At 49.6% G+C, this 27,694-nt stretch overlaps 1 protein-coding gene and 2 non-coding genes across 3 annotated transcripts in view; 1 reads left to right on the top strand and 2 right to left on the bottom strand.

The window, feature by feature from the left end:
* Positions 1–5,752: 5,752 nt before the first annotated feature.
* LOC108571837 overlaps positions 5,753–27,694 on the top strand; it is a 47,407-nt gene continuing 25,465 nt past the window's right edge. The window contains exon 1 of the mRNA XM_017933977.1: positions 5,753–6,004. Within this exon, the coding sequence (XP_017789466.1) occupies positions 5,753–6,004 (252 nt within the window). The remainder of the gene's footprint in view (positions 6,005–27,694) is intronic.
* On the bottom strand, positions 23,072–23,144 carry Trnav-aac. Its single transcript has one exon. It is a non-coding gene; the product is annotated as a tRNA-Val (tRNA).
* Trnav-aac lies at positions 23,782–23,854 on the bottom strand. Its single transcript has one exon. It is a non-coding gene; the product is annotated as a tRNA-Val (tRNA).

The following is a 27,694-nucleotide window of genomic DNA, read 5'->3' as shown; positions in this document are numbered from 1 at the left end:
AATGAAACATATAAAAAGTTTGCTTTGTAGATTTTGCGCGCAGAGAGGTTTTCGAGGCCGAAAGAGGTGTCGCCTCCCCTTTTATATTCACCTAAACGTTCCCTCTCCGCGGTTTTCAGCCCCTCGTTCTTGTTTTCTATTCAATTGCTCGGTTAATTTCCGCCCGATATCGCGGATAAAAATGTACGTTAGGTACGGGTCACGTTTACGAGCACGTCATAAAGCAGAGAGTACGCGAAAGGGAAAAGGGAATAAATGGAGGGTAAATGGGGAGCGGGATTTATTTCGGCGCGGACACCGAGCCGAAAAGAGGCGGTACGAATGCCAATAACGAATGGGATAATAATTGAAATTAGGAGGCGGCGGAGAAGCTAATACACCGACACGGCAGACGAGCTGGCAATTAAATCCTGACGTATCGCCACTGCGATCTCCGCCTTAAGCCAATTGCTCAATGACGTTATTGCTGCGTGTCGTTTCATCTCGCTCGATTCTACGATTATTTGAAATAACGAGAATATTCGGCAAGCTTGCGTTTTCAACTTCCTCCGCGTGGAAAAACGCTTATAGAGTGTATCGTTATCTCGAAAATTTCGGATCGGGACAACGAATTGAAAAAAGCTATTACCCTGGACGATACTTAACGCAGGGTTAAGGGTCAAGTATGTCCGGCGATAAAATGCAACGTGTTCGATACGCTCTTTAATTAACCGTTCGATTCGATTTTCACGGAAGCGAAGCGGAGGAGGGTTGTCTAGAAGGAGATAATATAAAGAGCGAGTTGGTTTCGCGTATTCAGATGTCGATCTCTGTCGAGATTTCACTTTCGCCGCGCGGTGAAACTTTTAATCGCGAAGCACTTACGCCCCTTTGCCAGCAATGTCACCCGTTAAACCCCCGTCACGCGCCTATGTTTTCCAGGTCAACGATGCTTCGTTAATTGCAGCTTCTCCTCCTCCTCCTCGTGCAGAAGATCGTTATCGCGCTTCGGTTTCAACCTCTTTGATCGAACCACGCTCTTATCCTCACCCTTCAAATGTACGCCTTCTTTCGCACGCTCATAATCTCCCAAATTCATCTCGCGTCACCCTCTGACTTAACTCGCGATACTCCTCTACTAAATTTCCCTTATTGCCCTCTCCACCCTTTTCCTGTCTTTCGCTACTCTGTCCATTGGACCATCGACGCACAGTGTTTCGAAAACGGTGTCTGACCGCGATAAACTGTACTCGTAACGTCTTAACAGCGTCAAATTATTCTCTACTTGCTCGGACTCGTACAACTTTGCATACTGATCGTTCTTTCTCTATTTCCATTCTCTTACCGTTTTCCTCCCCTTTTTATCAACCTGTACGGTACTCTCTTATCTCTCTCTTGGAGCGTAGGCTTCGCCTTTTCTAGGCGGAGAGGTACACCCCTGTGTACCCGGGCGACCTTTAAAAGATAGACGGGTGTTTCGTTTTTACGTTACACGTCACCTCGTGTCCTCCCCTTCGCTAATTAACAATCTCGTTATCTTCGCGGACGATTGCACAGACCGGAGCGCGCTCGACATTAATTTGCCGTAACGCGTCGCTTTCTATGGAGGGCCATTTCCCCTACTTATCGCCGCGATTCGCGATTGTCTCTCTTGAAGGGGCCGAAGAAAAATAATTGCGCCTACTGAGTGAACCGGAAGGAACGATAACGACACCGGCTAACGACTTGGCAAACTGATGCTGCGCACCTAAATTTATCACGAGAATGGAAATTAACTCTCGTTTCGCCGTTTATTTCCCACCCTTTTTTTCTCTCTTCTATCCACCCACTCTCTCCCGCTGGAGGTGCGTCAGGCCTCGCTTATCATCGACGCCATTAACGCTCGCTTAAATTCTACGAGCTAATTGCTTTTCTTCGCTCCAAGCGTCACATCTTTTAATCTTATTAACTCCGATCGATTTCCCGTCAAGCTTCTCGAGGAGTTTCCTATAAAGGTTCGCCGAAAGGAGGACAGGTGAAAGCGACGCGTGTTGGAACATTCCAACGATTTACGCAACAAAACTCTACGCACACACCAGAGAAGCGGGGAAGAAGAAACGACGGGAAAATAATTCCTCGAGATAAATTCGCTTTTATTCGTCGTTTCGACGGTGGCCGGTGGTCTTTCCTCTGCCAACAGTTGGACCGCGTTTCTCCACCTTCCTTCGGCCGCAGTCCTCAACAAGAGAAAGATGTCTTCTTCCGGTAGTTTTATCGATTTTTAAACGTTATCTTGCAATTTCGACGGATGCACCTGCGGTTAACGACACCGAACTCGCCGGAATTTCCAGCTCTCTGCCACGGGCCAAGCTGGAAGAACTTTGACTCTGGCATAGTACGTAAATATTCGTCAGCAACAGGTCTCTATAATATTGCATGTGAATCGAAAGTACGGCAAACCGCTTTCGGCGTATGCGATATCCGAGTAAAGTTCAACCAGAGAAATCCAGAAAAGGTGTCTCGTTACTCTCGCGGCGTAATTGGGTGCTTAACCAAGATATCCCTCGTAAAAGTATATATCTTTCTAATCGATACCAAGTTTCGCTATGAAAATTCCAACAAATCTCTACCTTCTTTCTAATTACATTACCCAGCTTCCTGTTGTGTGAAACGTGCATTCACTCGACGATACTATATGCACCTGATAAACGAACGAACCAACCAACAAATGAAATAATGGTCGGAATAATTGTTTCGTCGCGATCACATAAGCGCGCAACATTATCGCGGCGCGTGACGATGTAAAAATTGCCGGCCGACGGATAAACATGGGCAAACAGAGAGGTGGAGAACGTGACCGGGCATAAAAGAGCGAGCGGAGAAGCCTGGTGAATTACTTTTTCATCCGGCGCGGCGATGATAATCCGCGAATAGAATAGGGCTCGAGGCAACGAATGTTGCGCGCTCCCGGGGCATTAGCCGGTGCATGCACCTTACCACTGTCGCTTTCTGACCGAACGACCGACTTTCCTCTCCCTCCGGATCGGCCAATCCCGTTCGATCTTTAGACTGATTCTTCCGCCGGAGCCCGGCGACGGCCGGTCCGCAGCGTGAAAGCGCAGTGGAACGACCGCGAATCGTGCATGCGCGAGCAACTAGTACGCACGCGCCACCCTCCCGTCTTATATCTATAAGGGCAGCTACCCTCGACGAGGCTGGTCAGTTCTTGCCCGTTTTCGCTCGGGTTACCATCGATCGATCCCTCCCGACGTGACCTTGTTTCCGCGCATCATCTCGCCACACGACTTCTCGCTCGAACCATCCCCCCGAGTCACGCATCCGCAGCCTAGACTGGATTCGGAGGGAGGAAACGAGTTCGCGAAACGTTTCTCTGTGAAGTGTGTCTCTCCGCTCAGTGTTGCGCGCCACTTGCTCTCTCTTCTCTTCCATCGCCGGGCGAAAGTGTAAAAAGCCGCACAAGTTCTACTTGGGCCAAGGAGCAAAGAGGATAAATGCTCCTGTTGATGTTTCGCCAACGTCTTCTCAGACACTTAGATCCGGACGTTTCACATCCCACCCCGTGAACCAGCCGTCGAACCAGATCCTCGAGGTGGATCTCCGTTACCAATTACAGAACGTGCGCCTCCACGCTTCGTCCAAGAGTAATCCCTCTCTGTCGCATTGTCCGGCGATCGAGGACCACGTTGTCAGAGGTACGCTGCCAGTTCGATCACAAATGCTCGCGGAAAAGGAAGGAAAGATACCGTGTTTAAAGTAAGGGAGTGTAAAACGCTCGCGGCTGTAAAACATCGAGCTTCGTAACGAATCGCACGATTAACCGCACCGGTTGACAACCCGTGTTGAACGTATATCCCCTTTCCACGATCGGCACGTTGTTTCAATTCAAAGTTCTACCTGTGTTCCGTACGTGTTCTCCGCGATGATAACCTTCGGCATCGACATCGGTCTCTTTGATCACGGATATATCGATCGTGGGGATTTATATCCCTTTGAATTTCACCGACCTGATTAAGGGAAATTAGAGACTCGATTCGTTCTGACGGATGTCTAGCTCGAGCGAGGTCCTTCTCGGAGAATCCTCTTTGTTGCAAATTGATTCGAGTTCGATTAGACGTAGACTTTACTTGCGAAACGTACGGTGGAAACTGTATGGATTAAAAACGGTACAAAGGGGGATGTAATTCCGGGGGGATAGAGAGAGAGAGAGTTGGAGAAAAGGGAAAATCTTGATGGAGAAGGCCGGTCTGACGGTGTTGCGGTTCGTTGGCGCGGTTTGATCGAAAGGGTATTTCCTCGGCATACAAGAGAAAAGTTCTTCCGGGAAGATAAACTGCTCTTTCCCCTTAGCGTTCCTCGGTGGAAAGTTGCTCGGGCGGCGGAACTTTTCTCCAAGATTCACAAAAGATTTTTTTCCCTTCGGTGTTCGAGTATAATTCAGGGGAAGAACGGTGAAACTTTCCTCCCCCCGGGTGGAGGAGGGCGGGGAACTTTAAGCGTACGTGTATACGGAGAGAATTATCCGAGAAATTAATTATCGCCGGGGCTGTAGTGTTGTTGAATTAAAAGTAACGAAAGCCGAAGCCCGGTGGGAGGTTCCAGAGGCCGGTGTGTATTCCGGCGCAAATGGAATATCAAATGTAACCCGGCGTATTCGCGCGCCCACGGCCACGCTTCGGGGCAATTAGCGCTCCAAGTTTGCAGTTTTAAAGTTTCAAGTACACCGGCCACCGAAGAACGATCCCACGGAATAATAATAATCCGTCGTCGAACGGCTCGCCACTCGTCCTTTTCCCCTTCTCCTCGGTTTCTTTTTTTCTTTCTTTTCACCGCAATTAACTCCAGCGACCAGTAGCGTTCCCAAGAGGGGAAAAAGGTAAGATCCTTCGACGTCGAACGACCCTCAAAGAGGCAGCGTTAGTCGCGCGAACGAAACAATTTCATGGAGAGTACCAGTTTCTTCCCTCTCTCTCTCTCTCTCTCTCTCTCTCGATAATCAAACGTTCTCCGGTGGGTTCGCCGCGGCGGAAAATTGGGTCGCTCGTCGCGATACGCTCGATTTACCTGAAAAACGAATGCACCGCGCGCCGCTTCTACCGATACGTCGATAATTAAAAATCGGACCGCCGAATCCAGGGGCGAATAATTAGTCGGTGCGAGACGTTGCCGCCGCGTCTGTCGCGCGAACGAACCTTTTGTAATCCCGGCTTGGCCGAAAAGTAGGTCGAACTTTCGCGGGCTAGAAATTAAGGGATGGTTCGCTCCCCTCCCCCCTCTTGCTCTGTGTTGGTGTGTGGCTGTGCTGCATCGTTCCTGTCGGTGGATCGATTCCAGAATTATTAGGTAATTACCGCGGTGCGCCGGGAATAATTTCAGAATCGATTAGAGGGCAGAGGGAGGGGCGCGGGGATCGCTAGTACCAACTTCCTCGGGTGGAATTAAGTGCCGACTCGTTTAACGTTGGATCACTCGCCTAACCTCGATTCCCTTCCACTTCCGTTCCGCGGCCTCTCTTCTTAAATCGCTGCCTGCCGCGTGCGGAATTATCGCGGTTGAGAAAGGAAATTAGGGAGGAAGTGAAAAAAGAGATGAAATTTTGCAGGGAATCGGCCGTTTCCACGAGGAGGATGAGTCTGTACGAGACGCGTCTGCAAGCGTGCTTCTCTTAACGTCTCGATTGGCGAGGCGTGCGCGGCACCCGAGGTCAGGTATACGATCCTGCGAGGTCAGAGCACGGATCGACGGACGGGGTGGAGGCGCGATAAAAATAAAGAAAATGGGGGTGCCGGATGTGGAGCAGGCTAAGAGACGACTCCAGGATATTCTTAGGAAAGCGCAGAAGCTCGAGATCCCCCCGCAAGAAGTGATCTCGACGAGGACCGCCCAGAAGCTTCTTGCCAGAACGAAGAACGTCCTGGCATGGACCATCTGGATCACCGCTTTTCTCGTGCTGCTCACCGGTGTGGTGTACGCGCGCTGGCCAACGAGACAGGAAGTCGAGACCATTAGGACTGTTCTCAGGCGAACGGTGAGTCCCCTCAGAGATATCCTCAAGTCGGTAGTCGGTAATCGGTAATCTAGCCACAATACGCTGCTCGAGACAATGGTCGCGACGCGGCAATTACGGAACAATGCGTATCGCTGTTGCAGAACTAGCCTGTCGGATTGCAGGGAGAAAATGTATCGAATCGGTAAGCAATTGGCCCAAGTGAACTCGACGAGCCAATTCGAAAATGTAAAACGAACCCCGCCGTCGACCGATGTAACAATTTCATATTTTCTCCAATAATAAAAATTGTGCAACTGCTTACGAGTCGCCTCCTCTGTGCTCGTAATATCGCTTCCCGGGCTAATTCGAAGGGAATCGCGAATCGGAAGAACGACGTTCGTGCAAAGAATCGATCCGCCTCGGCCACTCTCTGGCCTCGATGCGAAACGGTTAACCGATAACTATTCTTTCCCATCTTCCATCTCCACCACTCAAGACCACCACCACTTCTTCAAGATTCCGCGTGTTACTTTCTTACCGGCGAGAGAGTGACACGTTTCCCCTTTCGTTCCGAAGGTCCGAACCGGACCTTCCTTCGAACCTTTCTCGCGATATTTTAAGCCAACTTCAAATTTCACCGGTTGCACGCCAGCTTCCAAGTTAAAACGGAACTAGACCGGGGGAATAATAAGCGCGCTTGGCCCTCGCCCAAAAGTGCGGACCACAGAGCGAGCGCTTTTTCTTCTTTCTTTTTCTCTCCACCTACCGACACCTTATTACACGTCACGGATTATTTCGTCATGTTCGTTATCCCGTGCCGCGGAGGATTTGTAATTCTACGACAGGGAACGCGGCCTAATGCTGTAACGTCGAATAATCCGAATAATCGGGCGACGCGGCCAATGCGTCAACGTCATCGACAGCTGACGCTATCGGTAGAGTTGTTACCGTAACGCGCGTTACCCCCTGTCTTTCGCGATGTCCCGTCGTCTCCCGAATTTCCCTCTTGTTTCGCAGTTCGGCGGAAAATTTCCAACCAAGGACAGGAGAAATTCTGTGAAAGGCAGGGTGATAATTAACGGGAGGGGAATGAGAGAAAGTAGGGGTTAATCGAATCTGGCGAGCGGGATGGAATAAATTTACCCAGCCGCTAAATTCTAAACGAACCGCGACAGCTCGTCCCCCGCTAAAAACCGTTCTACTTTAATTCGATACCGGATTCCATTTTTACCGCGCTACTTTTCGCGAATCGCGACGATCCTCGCTATTCGAATCTTGAACGAGCAAACGTGGTCGAAGCGAAAGTTCAATCAAAGTCCGATATTTGTATACGGGAGAACATGCTGGTGGATTCCTCGTCGTGAACGAAGTGAAAACGACAAGCGTACCTATCGCTAACGCCAATCGTTTGCTTCCGCGTCGCTCGGTACATATAATTATCTCTTTGTGGAAAACACAAAAGTCCTAGACATCGCGTTGCGTTCTCGATTGAAGCGAGCTGCTCGTTTATTTGCACCGGAAGTAACGTTAATTGGTAACGCGGAACAAGGTGTTTCTTTTTTTTTTCGGTGTCTGTGGAACGATGATTCGGACGGTTGAACCGGATAGACGGCGAGTTGGCTGAAACGGGGACAGAGCGGGGGGATGAGCACACGCCTCTGTCCTTTCGTAAAAAACAATTTGCTTTGTCGATTTGTTTGAAAGCGTTCCGTAACTGCGTTACGGCTCCAATTTACTCGACACCGTTATGGATTATTAAACGGGCCGGGCCGGCCGGATCTGTTGGTTGGTGACGAAAAACCTTTCAGGATGTTACCATGCTTACCTACAACCGTTTAAACCTTTTGCACTTTATCTATCCGTTCCGGCGTACGCTTCTGTTTTAAAATTAGTATTTCCAACAAATCGCTCGTGAATCGGGTAATTATCGAGAATCCCCCCTCCAATTCTCAGACGAGTCCTCTTTAATCTGAAAATTATTGCCGCTCCGGGCGACGCGTTTCTCCGAAGAATTTTCACGGAAAATTAATATACACCCGTGTGTACGTACGGAAAGTTCGGTCAAAGTAGCATGAAAAGAGAGAGTGGAATATTTACGAGGTAATTAGCGCGCGCGCGCGCGCGCCAGAGAGCTACACCCTCGGAATATCTTTGTGGAGGAGTGATCGTCGGCTACGCGTGAAATTACATCGATTCGTCGCATTCCCTCCCTCCTTCGTCACTCGGAATATTCCCGGCAGCATCGTTTCCCACCTTTGGCCACGCTTCCAATTTACCACGGAATTTCTTCCTCGCCGACATTTTCGATCGAAAGGACCGAGCGTTTAATTCGCGCGAATTAAACAGAAACGCGAGTGCAGAGAGGGAGGAATATGGGTTCATTTTTTTCTGTTTTTTCTGTTTTTTCTGTTTTTTCTGTTTTTTCTGTTTTTTCTGTATTCGACCACGGTGGAATAGCAGCAGGTTGAGTTCCCGCTTGAAAAGTAGCTAATGAACCGGCTTACGACTTACGGATGCTGCGGCTGGCTGTATGGTAATCGCGTTAACTTACTTAATTAGGGTCCTGCTGCTCGCTAATCAACTCGAAATCTCTTTCGAAGGGTTGTTCAGCTTTCACCTCCTCCCCCATCCACGTCCAACCGTTGGTGCATTACACTTTTATCCAGAGCGAACCTTTCAAAGGCTAATTTACCACGGTGTCATTTATCAGCCTCTTGTTCACGCCGCGCGGCGTTATTAACCGTTCGGCTATATCTCCTCGATACGGTGAAACTTTGTAATTTAAACGAATACCTGTAAACTATTAATCCGTTTTATACGTGATTCATCGTTGCCGTTGTATCAACACCAGACCCCACGGAGATACACTTACGCGAACTCTACTACTCCGTCTCGGAACAATCGCGATCGAATATTTATTTATTTGAGAGCCGAAGGAAGGAAGGTAAGCTGAAAGCGGCGTTCCCCAGGCGCACGGATGATTGTATCTCGAAAGGGAATTTATGTTTACACAGTCGGGGAGCAATAACGTTACACGGCGTTGCAGTTTTCTCCAAGAATAATCTTCCTGTCTTGGAATTCCTTCCCACCAGAGTATCTACCACTCTATATCTTTCCCCCATTAAATCGCGCATACCTGCTCCATATCACCGCATTCCACGAATCTCTCTTTTCTCCCACTCCCCGGGTCCAATCGTCCACCCTTCTTTATCTCTTTCCTTTTTTTTCCGGCCGACGATCGACCGCACTTTCGACGGGGTGCCCGATCGCTCAGACTAGGCAGCAAAGATTTCGCCGTGAGAAGACGGCGCTTACACGCACTAAACATTTCCGATTAACCGCTTAATTAATCCGCTTGTTCCCGAGCGTCTACAAAGCGTTGACCTCATTATCTGCGAACTCGACTGGTAAATTAATTGTTGCTCACTCCCTCTCGAGGAGTTCGGTCGAGGAGGCAAACTCGTGTTAGTTTCAAACTTCCAATCAACCGCGCCACATATCTTTTCAGCGACGATAGATCGTGCGGCGAATGAAGAATTTAATACATATTTGTTGCACCATTTTTCTCCCTCGGCTCCAAGACTGCGGCCATTTTTCACGCGGAAATATCCCGCGGGATGGTATCCATTTTCCTAAATGGAAGAAAACGCCTGTACGTACGTTCTTTCGATATTCCTTTGTCCGTTTGGCGAAAACATTACGTCGTCGAGGGAGCAATCCCAGGATCCTAAAACCCCGACGCAGTTTCTCGCTTCGACTTTGCGTTTACCGCGTGGAAATTAATAGGATTCGTTGAAAGCTTTTCGATATCTACGCCAAGATGGATCGATCGAGCCTTTCTCTGATGCCTCCAGACGACTATTCTGTCGCTAATACTTTTTCCCAGCTTTGTTTCGTCCTCCCTTGGTCCAAATTCAAACTAACCTGTCACGAATAAAACTCGGATCGAGTAACTCGAAGCCAGTTGGAGTGGCTGCCGGCTCTCCAAGTGCTCAATTTCCATGGAAATAGCAGCGAAACAGCAGCATCCCTCTCTCCTTCTGCTCTTTTTTCTCCGTTTCTTTTTTTTTTTTCGTCGAAACGCGCGCGCGGAATGCGACGAATGCGATCGAATGGAACCATATCCACTCGAACCTGTCCCGTTTTCCGTTCCTTTCTCGGTCCCGACGAGCTTTCATTTGCTCGATTACCATGTGTTGTTTCGTTGGCGAAAAAAGCACGCCGTTTTCTCGGTGTTCTCCACCGAGGGACACTAGGCGGCCCGTTAAACCGGCTATTTTCCGCGTTACCCCGCTGTTCCAACGATCGATCGAGAGGGAAATTTCATTTGTACGAGGTAGAACCGAATCGCCGCCGAGTCGGCGAAGGAGAGCCACGCGAGCATGTGTGTCACCGTTGTCAGGTTTCAGTCTCTGTCGACTCGGTTGCGAACGCTGTTTTACGCGACCGCGATCTCCCCCCAGCCAGCCAAGATTTAAACGGCCTTTCAAACAATCGCGCCACGGAAATGCTCGCGTGTCAGATTCGAAGAAGAATCGATTCGTTCCAATTAGTGGATGTTCCAGTTCAAACGAGGGAACACGGACGATTAATTTCCAAGCGTGACGAGACCGGAGACGTCGTCGCTCGAATATCGATGCAAAGTGTTCTCCTCTTTCGCCTTATCGAACTTTCGAACGATCTCGAGTAAATAGTTGCACGCGGGGAGATATTTCGGAAGACTGGCAATTTCGTAGGTTTTACTTGTTTTCTAAAGGGAGCACTTTGAGTGCTGCAAGTACACGTATTTCTCCGCACAATAGCATAGAAAGTCGCGGAAGAGACAATCACGGTTCTATTGTGCAGGGTCACGGACGAGACCTGTGATTGCGTAACGCTCGCTCGTAAATTTCCTCCTTGCCAGCGGAGAAAATCTCTGCCCTAAGAGAACGTTCGTCTAACTGGAGAACACCAGAGTGGTAGAAACCTTCTTCCCCTCTTTCGGCTTTATTATCCAACCGCTGTTTCCCGCAATTAGGTATTTTCGCCGTCGTTCCAGCGAACAAAGTGGAAAAAATTGTACGTTTCTAAGAAGGAACTCGTCCAGTCTTTATACCAACGCCGAAATCATTTCTCTCGATGGGCACGAACGAAGCGATTTCGAACGTCGCAAAGTCGGTTTGCACTTTCACCGACACGCGAACGCACGAAAGCTTTTCCTCGTCCCTCTTTCCACGAACCAAAAATCTCGGTTCACGGAGGAAGAAACATTTCCATTTTACGATTCTTTCTGCCGTGTTCCACCCGCTGTAAGACGTTACTCTTTTGTTTCCCGGTAATTGTTACCTTTACGTTGTAATAAATCAAAGCTGTCGCGAGCTCCCGGGCAACAACAGTTCCGTCCTAGCGTTTTATTTGCCGCGCAACGGTACGCGGAAGATGTAAACGTTATTTCGAGGAATATTCTTTCGCTTCAGTTCACCGGTCAACGGTCTAGGAAATCCAACTTTCTCTCTCTTTCCATCGGCGAGAGGACAGGGTTTCCTCGAATTTACGAGCATCCCGGAGCAGTGAAAATGACAATGCAGAGACAGATTTGAATACAAGTTACGCTAGTCGGTGACGTTCCGTAGGAAAGATATCGAGGTACGAGGGAATTCCATTTCATCGGCATTTCAATCGTTTCTTTTAACAAAACCCCGCGATTAAAGTCTCTTTAGTCCGTCTCGAGCGGAATAGGAGTAATTGCGGCTGGCAGAAATAGCGATAAAAATACTGCAAGTTAGAGTCCGGACAACCGATTACTTCCAGTACGAGAGAGAGAGACGACGTTTAATAATAATCGGCGCTAATGTAGGGCTTAATCTAGCATAATTTGTCGGATATTCCGCCGGGAAGGTAGCCACCAACGAATCGAAACAAGGAAGAAAGAAACGGAGCGGTTTAGTTGATTCTCCGATCACGATTTCAATTCTCGGCCGAGTTTCTGCTCGTTCTCGCGTTACGTTTCAATTAAACACGGGACGAAGCTGTCCGGAGCGCCGCAGCGAATAGCGAAATTAGGTTTTCACTCCTGTGCACGACGCGCTCCCCAACAATCGCACACACGGTGGTTATTCGGCCTCTCGTCGTCACATTTCTACGCGTCGACCGGCATCTGCGATTATTTACGTCGCGTGACGTATCGGCGGAGAGCTGAACGGAGAGCCGGTGAATTCGCAGCGCGAGCTTCGTGATTGCGCACAATGCACACAATACGCCACCAACGGTCGTTATCGCGTCGCAGTTTATAGCAGCAGTTGCTACACATAAGCACCAGCCGTCTGACCGCCGATCGACCGTTTCCTCTTGCGCCGCTTCATTTTCTCCTTCACCTCCGCTGTAGCGTGCACATCGCAGGACCACCGACCGATTTTATCTTCGTCGAGAACGCGTGCGCTTTGCGCCGAGAAGAAGAAGAAGACTTTCGTGGGAGCAAGAAACGCGGTCTCTTCTTTTTCAACTTTGGCGGAGGAAATTTTGGGTGGCGGTGCTGGGCAACGAGGAGAGCGCGCTCGTTAGAAAGTTCTCTTTGCATTTAAATAAGACACCGAACAGAAAATGTGGCTACGTGCTTCGCGGAAATATGCACGGCGGTGTGAATAATTGGCCGCTTCGGGGAGAGCTTGTAAATTTACGTCTGCAATTTCGCCAACTTGGTGGAATTAACGCGTGCCACGTTCCGGATTAGCTTTTTACTCGATTACTCGCTCAGACGCGTCAAACGGTGGCCTCTGGCTGGACGTGAAAGAAAAACTGCTTCTCTGTATATGTACATATATCCCCCTCGCAACGGAGAGTGAATAACGGGCTCCGAGCGCAAACCGGTAAATTGGTGGAATCTTTGGGGCAACACGGGCAAACGGACTCCGGCAAATCTCCGGAGTTGTTTAAGTAGGTTCGCGGAGCCGGAGAGATAGGAGGAATACAACTGATTAAAGGGAGCCAGTGTCTGGAGATTTTAATTAGGATAACTTGGTGCCGGTGGCATATTCGGAATTTTACATTAACATCGACCGTCCAGTTTAAACAAACGGAAATTCTTCCGTTTCCCGCTGAAATTAGAGCACGCACTCGCCAACAATAAGACGATTATTGGGGACGAATTATTCACAGGGTGAATAACGGTCGGCGTGCAGTTGGCCGATACGAAAAAGCCACGAACCGATAAAGCTTGCAAACGCGCGACTTTCGGTTAATCACCGTATCGTCCAAGTGATCGATAGTTGAAACTTGCCGAATATCGATGCAGTCTATGACGTAATTGGCTTTTGACGCGACGCAGCGATTGCAATTCATAGGTGTGGCGGGGGCAGGATTCTGGCTCGTTCAACGGGGGCAGTTGGAGGGATTTTTGACAGGGCTGCTAACCGCTGGCGAACGAAAGGAATTGATAAACTTAACGGGTAACAATATAATGCGGTGAAACGACCGCAAGGGTGACGAACCCCGGATTTCTATCGGACAACATTGACGCGAGGCTGGACCCGCAAAAATCGGCGAAACGTTCCCTGTTTGCCAAGCCAACTCGTTCCGTTCGTTTGTTTTGGGTTTGCGGTGAAACATTCGGATAACCCTGGTTACCGCATCAATGGCAATCATTCCGAGCTGTTTGCTCGCCAGTTTTGTCTCCCTCGTGAACAGCTTCACTGGAACCGAACCGAACCATCGCCTCTTCGCCTCTTGTACTCCACTCTATATTTCATTTTCCTCCTTCTCCGTTAGACGCGAAAGTTGAACGGTTCGTCTGTAAGTGCATTCTTTCGACGCGCCTAGAATAGGGAGAGGAGGAGGACGGACACACAGCGTCGAAGAAACTCGAGCGTAGAACGTTTAATAACGTCGAATAGCCCCGAAGACGCGATATAATAAAGCTTTTGTTAAGGGACCTTTGCGCGGCTCTTTCCAGCCGGTTAACCTTCGCCCCTCCGGTATCTCGGCTTTTTCAGTCGTGGAAATTTTACGCTCACCCTCTCTCCTCCTCTCCGTCCTTACAGCTTTTCGAACCGGTCGATTTACCGTAAAATCTCTCGCGCCAAATCCGCTCCAGCCTCGTGCTCCCAGAAACGGTTCGAAAAGTCTGGCCGTATTGTCCGAATGGCATACGGTCTCGTAACGATGCGTCTCGATCCTGCTACCTCTCCCGCGCAGGTGCAGCTGACGCAGACTACTGGCCCACTCGCCAACTTAACTCCCATTAATTACCCGGAGGATTCTGCCTCCGACTGCTTCTATGCTCCCTTTTCGACCGCCCTCCCCTTCCACATCTACGCGCGTCTCTCCCTTCTCGATTAATCTCCCGGAAATTTTATGCCAGCTCTATTACGCGCACGGAGGATTCCTAATCGAGGAAATTTCAAGCTGCAGGTGTAAAATGAGATTTCGCCGCGAGAATAGATAGATTCGAAGGTGCGCTTCTCGTCACGCCCCGGCATACTGCACCGAAACTCGATTTTGTACGTTGAACTCTACACGCAACTCGTCTTCGTGTACTCTGCAACGAAATTACCGTCACTTTCCACATTCCAGTCCGATCGTTAACATAATTTCGCGTATCCATAAGCAATTCGGGGAGTCGACGCGAAACGTCTGACGCGAAGCGAAAGACGTAGCGCAAAGAGTGATTAATTAGCGGGCGTCGCATACGAAATTGCCTGGCGCCGTGCCGCGCCACGTCGCGTCGGCACGCACCGTTGCGTACGAATACACGCGACGTTATCGGTCTCGATGCCGCGTAATTTCGACACACACACACTCTCTCTCGCGTGTACCGCCAAACTGTTGGAGTTCGCCAGAACCGCATAGCTCCGCATCCCTCCTGAACTGCGCAACTATCAATGAAATCCGCGATAAAGACTCTCTCTAATCTATCCTCTATAAAGAAAAACTTTCCTAGCACCGAGGGATTTTTACCAAGACTTTTATCGATAGAATTTCCAGTTGGAACTGGACCAGAACGGAGCGGAGGAGCAGGTTCCGCGACAGATAGGACAATTAAGGGTGAAAGTTAGCAACGGGGGAAAAATGGGCTCGAGGGAGAAGGTGGTTTTGTCACGCTAACGAAGGACAAGTTGAACTTGGCAGCGAGTCGAGATAATTGGGCGATATACAATGTTCTGGGTGGCAAACAGCAGCCGGTAGAGCTCGCACACTCGGGCGTTATTTCAAATACTAATTAGTAGGGCGAGGGAATCGTGGCGCGATCAACAGGCTAGGCTGTAGGCAGCTTGGTAACGAAGCCGGCGGCCAGCCTGCTTCAATTATGCATGTAAATTACACACACGAGTCCGCCGGGCTTTGGCATCTCGCGTACCCTTCTAATCCACGTCCGCGCCTTTTGTCCACGAACCAACCTCCTCCTCCATGCCTGCCTGCCTTTTTCTCGCTCGCCTCGGGGGGTCAAAGACCACCGGCGGTGAGACTACGCGCCATTTCGCCAATTATATTTCGAACAGGCTGATTCCTCCTGCGAGAATCAATTTTTCCAGCGAAATTGAAAGATTAGCGTAGATACACTAATACACGAGGATACACGAGGAGAAGAGAAAGCTCGTCGCGTGCGGTTTTCCAATTTCGTCCTGAGAACATTCACCCGTCCATTTGTAGAGCGTGTCTCCCCGGAGAGAGAGACAACGGAGAGCATGAAAAATGAAGTGGGATGGCATTTACGGATGTTCCGAGATTTATGGTCGCGTCCTACCTTCCCTATACATACGTATACATCCAGTTTCCTCTAAGAACGCGCTCGCTGACGCGTCACTTTCCTCCTTCCACCCCCCCCCCTTCTTTTTTCCCTTCTTTATCGCTATCGCCTGTTCGTTTCTAAATAATCGGACCCGCGGTATATATTTCTCTTTTCTCCGTCTGCCCCCAGTCGTTCTTTCACCCGTCGACCCACAACAAAATACCTCGCCGCGATAAAGAAGGTGATTTAAATTCACGATAATATGAAACGTATGAGCGGGTTGCTCGCCGGTAATTAGTTTTCTCGCACCACCACCGGTAATCGAACCGACCGTTTCTCCCTCGCCGACTCAATTAGTTCCAGAAAGAACAAATTCTTCGCCTAATCTTTTTCCTTTTCAGTTGATATCTCTCTCCGGGGAGAGCGAAAACGGTGGACAGAAACGTGCATGATAAACGACGAGTTAGTCCTTTATGGGACGCCGAGGGATTTATGCGGACGGCCGAGATGGATACGTCCGACTGCACCGTGACGCCGTTTCCTAGCCGGTTATTTGCGTACAACCCGACTTTACGTTTGCGTGTCACCCGGTACACACATCGATACGATCGTTTCAGCGTTCGCCTAACGGTATTCCAACCGGTAAACGCGCACTCATCGAGAACACACTTTGTAGAGTAGAGGGCAGAGAGAGGAGGAGCGTTGACGTTTTCAAGCGTCCGCGCGCTTCTCCCTGTCGTGCCGGTTTTGTAAATAATTGATCTCTGGCCATTTCGGCGTCACGATCAATTTACTTTTTCACTTCTCGCGAAAGGCGATCCTATCACAGGAGGGGAGGGGCGCGTGTCACACATTTGTTTGGCCATGCAAACGAATTGGCCACGAGGGTGCATCGCGGGCTTGATGAATTCACTGTCAGCAACAAATAATCCGCAGTGGTGGCCATCGCCATCGATAATGGTAACTGCCGGACAAGAGTAACCGATAAGGCCGCGCGTGTCGATTGTTCCGCTAGCATTGCATCACGTGCAGATGCATCGGTGCGCGTTACTTTTGCAACATTAGTCACTCGAAACGTGCGCGAACAACGTCTGAAAATTTAGGCATCCAACTCGCCGGGACATTTTCCACGTATTTCGCCCACTGGCGGTAAAGTGTAGATCAATAGAGAGATAACGATCCGCGGGGGGTTTGGATAAAATACGAGGATGGGGTGGCGCGAAGTCGATGCAATCTGTAGCTGCGGGTTGCATACGGCGGAGAGAGCACGCGTGTGTATATATGATAAACAACTGGAACGCGTGACGCACGCGAAATTCAAAATTCATTTAGCTCGTGAAGCGCGTCGGTGTGTCGATACACGAGGCGTGGAGTTTCTCTCGCGTGCATCGCTGCACATTTATGCAGGGCATGCAACGAGACAAACTGAGCTCCCTCGGTTCGCTCGCTGCTTCGCTGCCTCGCTACCTGAATGCCTGGTTCTGTCTCGCCGCTGCCTGGATACCGTCACGATACACGGACGCGTACCGACGTTCGTTCCTAAACGAGCAAATTGTTTCGACCTGCTCGACGAGGACGTGTGAAAAAGGAGGAAGACGACGCATTTATCACTTAATATCCCGCCGTTTTCACCAATTCCCGATAAAGCAGGCAACGTTTTGTCGTAATTGCGTGGCAAACGGACGGAAAGCAGAGGTGAAGTGGCCACGATCACGCAATGGCCAGAGTAACGTCCGTTTCGTGATCACACCTGTTCGCACACTGCCGAGTCATTTTCGTCCAAGCAACCACCAACGACACCCATGTCCGGGAATGATCGATCGTCGACAGGAAATCATTTTTTCCCCCGGTCGGTAGACGGGGGGCAGAGCTTATCTAAAATTTCGCACGACAGACTTTGCCGCGAAATGTCACTCGCCGCTTGCAATTCTACGTATCTACGAGTAATTTCCTTCGTATCGGCAAGAATTCGGTGTTACACGAGCGTTGCCGCACGCGGCCTGTAATTGGAGAAGGGAATCGTATAATTGGAGAACTCGCTGATTAACAGACGTGCATTAGATATTTCGAGGTTTATGGGGATCGCACACGGCTGCCGGTGGTACGTATATGTGTACAAATTGCAGGGAGCATCGTCGTGCAAATCGTCGCGCGATTCGAGAATTTAACCGGCACGAAATGGCCGAGCACTCGAGTCGGCTTTGATGTCGTTGCGCCACTGGCCCGATAGAAGTGGTTGCGGTCACGCAACGGTCAGACCCGGCTAAATAATCTCTCGCCTTCTTGGCCCCACCCGTTGATCGCGCGCGCTAGACCAATCGATTTCACCCTCTCTGCAGCGTTTTTTTACGGTCCTTGGAAACTTCGTTCGAACCGAAGAACGTCGATTCGCAGAGCAGCTAGAATTAAGCTTGGAAACGAACGTCGATCGAGAATTTTTTTTCATCCATTTCACTCTCTTCTCTTTCCGGGGGCAGATGTTTCGAATGCAGCCGGGCAAAAAGGCGCGATCGAACGGCGCCGTAAAAGCAAACATTTAGAAGTGTCGTGGAACGGTTTAACCCGAGGAGGATGCAATCAGTGTTTATCGACAGGCGTAAAAGCTGACTGAAGCTTACCAGCCAGGGTGAGAAGGTGACCGGAGGAAGAACGAGGAGGTTGGCTGATCGGCTTCCACCCCGTTCTGCTCGAGAGAGCCTTTCGTGGGAATCTTCCTTTTTATCCGCCATTTATCTTGTTCGAACGCCGAGTACGCCCGAGAACGCCGAGCGTTCTCTATGCCGCACAATCTAGCACCGTGAATTCAAGCCTTGTCATCGTTAGCAACGCCGAATCTTTTCGAATCTAATCGTCGTCGTCACTTTATCCTTCCAACAACCACGTATCAACCGGATCTGCCCCGGATCACCCGCGGCGCACGTATTAAAACGATGTTCGTATTTCTCAACTTCCGGCGTAACACACATTCTGTCCATTAAGTTGGAAAAGTCTCGTTTGTAACCGAGTCTCTGGCCCGGCTCGGGGACACGGTAAACTTTCCTCGTCCTAAGAGTCCTTTCTTCCCAACTTTTTTTCCCCCTCTCTCCCGTTAGACAGTCGAAAACTACCCCTGCAAAATACGCTGCTCCAAATAATTAAAACGTAGCGTCCCAATTAAGGGACACGGAAGATGCACGATGTTTCTTACGAAACTCGAAGGGTCCCCGGTACCTCTCTCTCCGTCTATTTATCTCGCACTTTTTTCTACCTAACGTTGAGGAGCGTTTGGAAACGCAGGCACGTCGATTTATGTATATACGCGTGTATCGTTCCTCCTCCACCGACTCGAGTTTTTACAACGATGCATTAGGTTTATCGCGAGAAGAGTCGTTGCTCGGAGAACAAAAAGGTTTGTCCCAGTTTCTGCATGTATGCAGAAACGAGGACCGCTAATGACTTCCTTCGAGGAGGAGTAGCTAGCTTTTCCGTGCAGTTAGAGGACAAGAAGTTTCGGGAATTAAGCGTAGGAAGCTCTTTCATCCCTCGAGAGGGTCGTTCGAGCGAGAACAGAGAACAGAGATCGTTCAGCGTGGGGAAAGGAATGTTTCCCATATTTATCGAACGGTCTTTACGCAGTCATCGGCCATGCCGGGCCAATTTTCACAGTTTCGGCGTTCCTCCGTCGAACGGAATAAATCATTCGACGAAACTGCCGCGAATAACGGTCAGCGGGGTTAACCGTCAAGTTTGGACTTTTTGAAAAGCAGCGTGGCGCGCGCCGGTCGTTCGCGGAGAAAGCCACATTTATCTCAGCTCCGGATACGACCACTCGACGTTGATGGACGAGACAGTGATTGCAATTCAAAAAGTGCTCCCGAAATACTCCAATGCCATACGTCTCGTCGCCCCTCGCTCTTTTCCACGACCGATCCAACGAACAAGCAGTTGCTTTTGCGGCCAAATTTTCCACCTCGCTCGACCGATCTGTTTTTCTCTCTTTGTCTCGCCGAAAATACACGCTGCCGCGAATAGACCGAGGGAGCAAATTCGTCGGCGAAAAGCAGATGAACATTCTTGCGGTCCAGGTGCGCTTTTCGTTTTCGATGCCATTTTCGCCGTTCCTTTCCATGGTACCGCGTTCAAAGTTAAATTCCTGGGTTGTGGCGCGCGTTGCGTCTGTGCCCAGAGAGAAACGGGTGGTTCTCTGGCCGACCGAACAGAGAACCAACGGAGAATCTTTTTATCGATCGATTTTCTCTCCTCGCTCCGCTGTTATTCACGGCGTAACGTTATCTCACCCTCTAACCTTCCCCGGGCCGTGTCCGTGTGTTTCCAGAGCCACCTTTAGCGTTCGCGGCACCACTTTCGAAACATAATACGATAACGGCGTGTTAAGTACGCTTTACGCTACTTTTTCTCCCGCGGTTTCCTGCTCTCTGCCGTTTCTTTTCTCCCTTTCTGCCTGGCTTTCAGGATGGCTTTCACCTATCTCGTATTCAGAAATATTCCTAGTATAGTGCGGGAAATCTGTTTTCGCAATTCCACCTCGTGAATTCGCAGGGAGGAGAACGCCGCGGCTGGAAAAATCTCGATTAAACTACTCTGCAAATTACCGCGAAGGTTCGTTCCGAGCGGATGAAAATCTTCCCGTTCCTTTTCGAATCCTTTCTCGATATCGAAGGGAGAAGAAGGAGGGAGGATGGAGAAGGCAAACAGGACGACGGGTGGTGATCTCTTCTTCCTTTAACGAGCAAAGCGCCGTTTTACGACGTTATACGCGTACCTTTTCCCAGCCTACTCTCTGCCGGGGAGACGAGAGCTTCCAGCGGAGTGGAAATTGCGATAGCACGGATTTCGTCCTCCCTCCGCCATCTCCGCGTCCTGACCTCGAGAAGCGTATGAAAAGCAGCGATAAATGCGCGATCGCGGCAACAAAAATGCCTCCTATACACGAGAAGACGTTGTCGCGTATCGAAGCTCGGTAAAACTCTGTTGTAACGCGACCAACTGCAGCCTCGATCGTTCCGCGTTTATTCTACGAGCCGGCAAACTCCTGTCAACCAACCATCGTCGTTTCTCTCTCTTCGTCTACGTCCTACATGTATGGATGTACGTATCGTACGTGCATCGGAGAGTTTGCCGCGTGAAATATGTCGCGCAATTTTTCCCTCGTCGCTCGGCGGATGAAAAAAGGAGACTGGAAAGAGCTTCTTAACCTAAAACTGTTCTTCCTTGCTGATAAAACGTCGGTGATTTTTTTTCCACCGGGATATCCCTCGAGGGCGTTGCGAGAAATACAGTTTCTATTTGCGCTAAAAGCGGGCAGTATCGAGCGGGTAGCGGCGATATTTCATCCGAAACACGCATCCGTTCGATGCACGGCTTTCATCGTTGCATCTCGGGGATTCCTTTGAGGTGCGAACTTGGGGTAGAGCGGAGGTATGCGTGTGAAAAGTAATTACCGCGGGGAAGCGGAGCCACTCGAAGGTATCACGCGGCAAAAGAAAGTGGAGTAGGTAATTAAAGAAGACTCGGATGATTCTCACGGCCTCTACTCTCCTCTCGTGACATTTACATTTCATTCAGGAACGAGGTGGGTAGGTGGCGTGCGGCCCGCGCAAAAACTCCTCGAGCTCGATGACGGAACGTAACGTGCTCGAAAAGCAGAAAAAGGAAGATCTCTGCACGGCGACTCTCCCTCTCCTCCCCTGTTCGCCAGCCGGAAGACAAATATGCTCGAGGACGACCGCGACCAACTCTCCAGAGGAGACAGCTACGAGTTACTTTAAATTCAAAAGTAACTATTTGCGTCCTCGGTTACTCCTGCTTAATTTCATTTGCGTTCGCCGCTCTCTCCTCCTCTATTTTCCCTTTCGTTCTCACGCATCTCTTCCACCGGACAAAAATCCTCCTCTTCTCCATCTGCTTCGCGGATCGCGCGTTTATCGGCCGCTCTCTCTCTATCTCCGACTAATCTGATCCGATCGGTAAAAAGTGGTGGCAAACGCTTTACTCCAGCCGTTCTATCGCTGTACTTTCCGAATATTTCTGCGACAGGACAATAAGAGCGGGTAATTAAGGAAACCGCTGGCGCACAATATCGAATCTCGTTGCGCGAAAATATACCGCGGGGGAACAACGAGGGGAAAGAGCACTTTAGCCGACAGCAGAGAGAGGGAGGCTGCGAGAGGCGCAGCAACAGCAGCATGGCTGGAAGAAAGCAGAGACAGAGAGGTGGAGAACAATGACCAGTTTGTTCCCTCATACGATTGCATTAATTCGTTGGCTATCCAGGTGGGTAGGAACGAACGCGTCGCGTGCGCAGCCTCTCTCTTATTCTGCCGCGGTGCATTGTCAACGATGCACGAACGGCAAGCGCGAGCGCAACAAAAGCGCGCCTCGTGCAGAGAGGAGAAGAAAGAGCACGGCGGCGGCGGCGGCAGCGGTGGAGAAAGAGCTACCGGGACAGTTGTAAAAATCTGTCAGGTCAGGCCAGGCCAGGCCAACCCAGTCGAATCGGTGTCGCGAAATAAAAGAGAAGAAGACGCAAGGTAGGCCGCGCTCTCTCTTTCTCTCTCTCTCCTATTCCCTCGTCGAGTATTAGAAGTTGCTGGTTGCGAGAGCTGGAAATCTCTCGACGGGAGTCGTCTGTTCACGGTTCGGCAACGGACCGTCACGCTTCTCTCTCCATTTTCCCTCGCCGTTGAACCTCCAACTTTCCTCCGCTCGCGGATTTTCCTTCGAAATCTTCTTTCCTCCTTTAACACCGTAAACTTTCTCATTTGCCGGGTAGCAAGATTAAGTCTTTAACGGCGTATTAAAAGTAACCGGAACACCTAAATAATTCCCTTTCGATCAAGCTGGAAAGTGTCTGATAGCATTCTTGACACGGAGCGCGAACGTTTGGCAATTCTAATCGGGACACGTCGCGATCGCGAATCGCTCCGAATTCTGATATCGAGGGCAACGCGCGAGTGTTGTGACCGATTGCGCAATTCGGCCGGTGTGATATCTCTTCTGTCGCGATCGTGCCGAGTCGTGCGAACGATTATAACGCGCGATCCGACGCCTCTCGAAAGCTGGATCAAAGTTTCACGCCGGACACGCGATACCTCTCTCACACCGGTCCAGTATACACGATCGTTACACGAGGCTGCTGCATAATGCATGCACTCTCGCGCACCGCGATCGCTAGTTTACGGGTAATCGACTGGCATGCCGCTTACGAGATTCTCCCCCTTTCTCCTTGTCTCTCGTTTGAATTTTCTACCCTAGAAAGAATGGAAATGTCGGCCTGAATTTTTCTCCGAGATCCGGGGGAATCGACCGGGCGAAAAACGAAACGTTTCGAAATGGAAAGATGCAGTTTGCAGAGGTAAACTTGTCTCGTTGTCGAAAAGAAAGCGAGAAAAAAAAAAAAAGAATGTTCCCGCCCGGGATCGAACCGGGGACCTTCCGCGTGTTAGGCGGATGTGATAACCACTACACCACGGAAACTATTTGGTTCCTCTCTCGTTTTACGCGAATTTAGTAAGTTGGAGAAAATGTGTAGGAAGCGATCGATGATTTTGTCGTGAAACGATTAACATAATTCTTTAAATATACCTGTACTTCACCACTTTGATACACATATTCCATCTTTCCTTATAGCTTCGTGTTAGAAATAGGTTAAACGATATATCTATATTAACGATAGCAAATATAAAAACTATGACGCGCGAGAGATGGACAATTTAACTATCTGCTCTCACTGTTCCAAGGTTCTGGAATCCACAAGACCGTCGTGTTCTGAACAATGTCCTTATTTCTAAAGCAAACGCAACGTCGGGCTGCTCGCCATCAACAATCGGTCCTATGACATCCGATAGCTGCGTGACTTCGAGTCACTAACTCGCTTGTCTCGTATCGTAAACATTCTCTCTGGCCGTACGCAGGTCAAGTGCCTGCCATAAATACCACGAAAACAAAAGAGCGGCAGGTCTCTTGCCTTCGACGACACTTCAATATCTACGCTTGCGCTGACATACAAAATTCCTACCGTAACATGCAAAAACTATATTTTTTACACGCGAAGAATACGTGGAGCAAATAAACGAATCGATAACGCCGAAATTTGTGGAGAAAAAAAAAAGAATGTTTCCGCCCGGGATCGAACCGGGGACCTTCCGCGTGTTAGGCGGATGTGATAACCACTACACCACGGAAACTCCTTGCAAACTCACCCGTTCTTCGCCGATCTGAGGTCGACTTTGATTCGCAATTTCTCGCAATTATGCAACAAAGCTGTTCTCGCGTAACGCTTCGGTTAAGAAAGTAACGTACAATCGAAACCAACGCACGAAGGTTACGAATAAAATACGTTTTTTCGACGTGATATGCCCCTTTGACGAGAGGTATAATAAAGGCGGAAACTGCACTCGCGGATCTATCGAGGGGCGTGAGCGTAAGCAGTAAATGCGGCTGCGGGGTGTATTTTATGTCGCATGAAATTGAAGTGTCACGAACGAGGTTTTCGTATCTGATAACAAAGCGCAATAACACAGACGACTGCGCAATAACGCAGGCGTGTGTGTACAGCCCACGCGTGTACGTACACGTCGCGGCACGCACGGTCCGGATAATATCTAATTTCGAATAGGAAATAAACTAGAACGAAGAAGCAGACCGTACGGTCCCTACACCAACGTGCTCGGAAATTCCAGAAAATCTTCCGCCGAGAAAGAGATCGGGGATCGCGAACGAAGGATCTCCGTTGACTCTGTTATAGGAATGTTTGGTCGTACGCGAGATTTATTAACTAAGATAATTCAAGACTTAACTCTACTCGACTCTCGCTCTACGATACTTTGACTCTCAATGCCTCGTCCGCGTCTCTGTCACCCTCCTTTATCCTTTCGTTCGCTCGTCCCCTCTTTCTCTGTCTCTCTAGTTCTCTCACTCTTGGCGGCCGTCAGTCGCGCACCCTTCGTTCACCCGATTCACACAGCTATCGTTTTCAAACACTCACACGGTACAATCTTATAATCCAGCATTCCTACACTACGCGGCGGAGATACGGCAGACTTGAACGTGTACGCGACAAGTGGCTGAATATTACCGGGAAAAGGGTTAAAATCCCCCCGAAAAGTAATCTGTCTGGTCGAGGAGGAGTTCCGTAACACAGGAAACGCGAAAAGGCGGGGTTGTTAATCTGTAAAACAAACCTGTATAATCCGTCCTCGTGTCAAGCAGAACGTTCCGGTTGCTTCGACCGTCCCCTTAGTCGACGCCCCGTCTAGATACACACGTGCAGCACCGTGTACTCGAGTTCTCTTGTTTGCCCTTAAATATTCACGGTTTAATCTAAACTTCCATCTTATCACCGCGACTCTAGCTCACGGATTGGTTGTCGGTCGATTCGATCGAACCGAGAGCTGTTTCGGAGCTGACTAGGGACGCTAGGTCGTAGCTCCGGGGCCAGGGTAACCGTCTGTTCTAAACCATCTTTCCTCGATTCGCCCGTTTCCTACACGGTGGAGGCGGGTTTTTCGAAGATCGACGTCTGGTAGATTGCTTTTCTTTTTTCCTCGGCGAGATGGATAGCAGGTAGGTGGGTAGTAGAGATGCATCGACTGACAGCGCGAGCGAGACGTTCTCTCCTCGACGTTCCTCGAGGATAATTGAAAAGAAAAGGCCGAGCGCGAAGGTTATTACATAAAGATTATTGCGTTCCTCCGAGAACGGTTGACACGGGAGACGGCCGAGATGAGAAGTTTTGAAAAATGACGATGACCTGGTTAGGATACGGAGATAGAGGAAGCTTGCCAGTCGCGAGAATTTATTATCCGCTTTGAAACTTATCGTTCTTCCCGGCCAAACGGAGGAGTTTTTCGTTTGTTCGACAAACGATCGCCGGTGTACAGGTTTGATTTCTTCTCGAGATACGAACGAGCATTGAGGAAACACGCGGTGGTGAATTTTTGGAATACGTTTAACTACTCGGAAAGGAGAGCGTAACAGACCGGTGCGTTTGTTCTTCGAAAAGACCGGACGGTGGATTAACGTTATTTACATTTTTCCCTGCTGATTAAGCTTAATGAAAAAGTTTCTTCGCGTCAAAGGCGTTTTCGTTTGCCGTTCTTAAACTGGATTCATCCGTTCTCCAACGGTGTACACTCACTCACGGTGTTCTCCTACAGACATCGATTACTACTCCCCGCCCTGCCTTGAATTTCCAAAAGAAAAGATAATTCCCGGGCGATATTTTCTACTTAGGTAGATCGATCGTTTGATTTAACGAGAAATAATCGCGACAGGGTTTTCCTTCTCGGCAAGGTGGTCCACGTTCCTCGACGCTCGTGTCGGCAATAGAGTGCCGATAAGAATGAACGCGACGATTCATGTGTGAATTTGCTACTTTACGCTCTCCGGACTGGTGAGCGGGAAATAATTTAGACAGCGAGTGCGGCGGGAAATTGCCGATGGTCGATGCTCTCTCTGGCGAATGAAACGCCGCGTCGCGTAGCCGTTTTGTCGTTTTACGAGAGCATTATCGTGCAGTTTCTAATAGAAGAGGGAGAGCGGGGATGGCTGGTCGAGGAACGGCGAAACTGGCTCGCGGCAATCAACGGGAAATTTATAACGCAAATCGGCTTCGGTTACGACATAATTCTCTCTACGGCTGGCGATACATTAAAAGGGGGACGCATATTTGCGGCGACTGTTTCCTCGTAGCTGCATTAAAATATTGATTAACGCAACGTTGCGGGAATCGGGTGTACGCGGGTCAATGCGAACGGCTTTGCTTAATTAATTAATCGTGTACGCGCCACTTTCGCTAATGAATTTGTTGTGCGCCGGAGGAACTTGCTAGAAATCGTTCCGTCTCGCCCGTCCAACTACCGACTCCCAATCCCTCTCCGATCGTCTCCGTTTTAAACGGTCAATCAATCAATCCTCGGGAAATAAAGCTCAGGATCGGGAGGTCGAGAAGAAATACCAGCCGCCGAGATATTTAACATTCTGACGCGAACGAGCGAAAGAAGCAGTCGGGAACGAATTGGGTCAGAGCCGGACGGAAATAGACGAATGTGTATACACGCCCCTACCAACTGTCTCGCGGATGTACTTTCGCGTTTCCTCTCGCTCTGAATCTCGCTCGAATAAGAAAATTCGTCCAAGCGTGTACACGCAAGAAATCCACCTAGATTTATCAAGGTCCCAAAAATTCTTCAGAATCCTGATTATCAGGATTGGAAGGACAAGGGAAAAAGGAGGGAAACGTCTCGGGTTGCACTCCGATGCATACGTCAGATGCATCTACTTACATCGGTTGGCACTCATCGATCTCAACGTGGTGCTCTGAAAGCTCGTGGGAAAACTTCTCCGTGCGCGAGAAATGCACGAGGTGGTCCACCTTCGGAAAAATTCACGAAAGAAGAGACCGATCGATCCCGCTTCGCACTTTTCCCGCTTTTATCGCATTTCCCTTTTCGTTATCCTTCCTTCCGGGTTAATCGTGTTCGGTTTAACGACGGCCGACGGAATCCTTCGCGCCACTAGAGGGAAAATCGCGTTCCCCGAGTTACTCGGCCGGCGAACGAGAAACGATCCCCTTCGAAGACGATGGACCCAGTCTCGCGCGGCACGCTTTGAGCCAGATCCAAACCTTCGTTAAACACTCCTGTGTAAATACGAAGCTTATGGGAATTCGGTGAAACGACCAAAGGGGAGAAAACGCTCCTTGTCCATCCTAATATGACGACGCACAGCTCCCCTAATCCTGCATTTTCCGACGACGACGTCGCTCGCTTATTTGAACGTTCCAAAGCAGAAACGGACGTACCACGGTTTACACACCTCTGATTCTCCGTTAGACTTTGGTTGCATAATCCGAGGCTCGATAGTTATGCTAGCTATATAGCCTACATACGCATATATAGAATGTTTGGTATCGCGTTTCCGCGTTAACGCGTTATTCAGCGGCACGGAACACGCTCTCGCATCCGAGTAAACCAGCAAGTGTGTAATTTAGAAGGGTGTGCGCGCGGAGTGTAGGAGAGAACCGC

Source organism: Habropoda laboriosa, unplaced genomic scaffold (assembly GCF_001263275.1).
Source record: "Habropoda laboriosa isolate 0110345459 unplaced genomic scaffold, ASM126327v1 scaffold99, whole genome shotgun sequence".
Taxonomy (NCBI): domain Eukaryota; kingdom Metazoa; phylum Arthropoda; class Insecta; order Hymenoptera; family Apidae; genus Habropoda; species Habropoda laboriosa.
The sequence above is the reverse complement of the archived record's forward strand: the minus strand, read 5'-3'. Positions and strand labels throughout refer to the sequence as shown.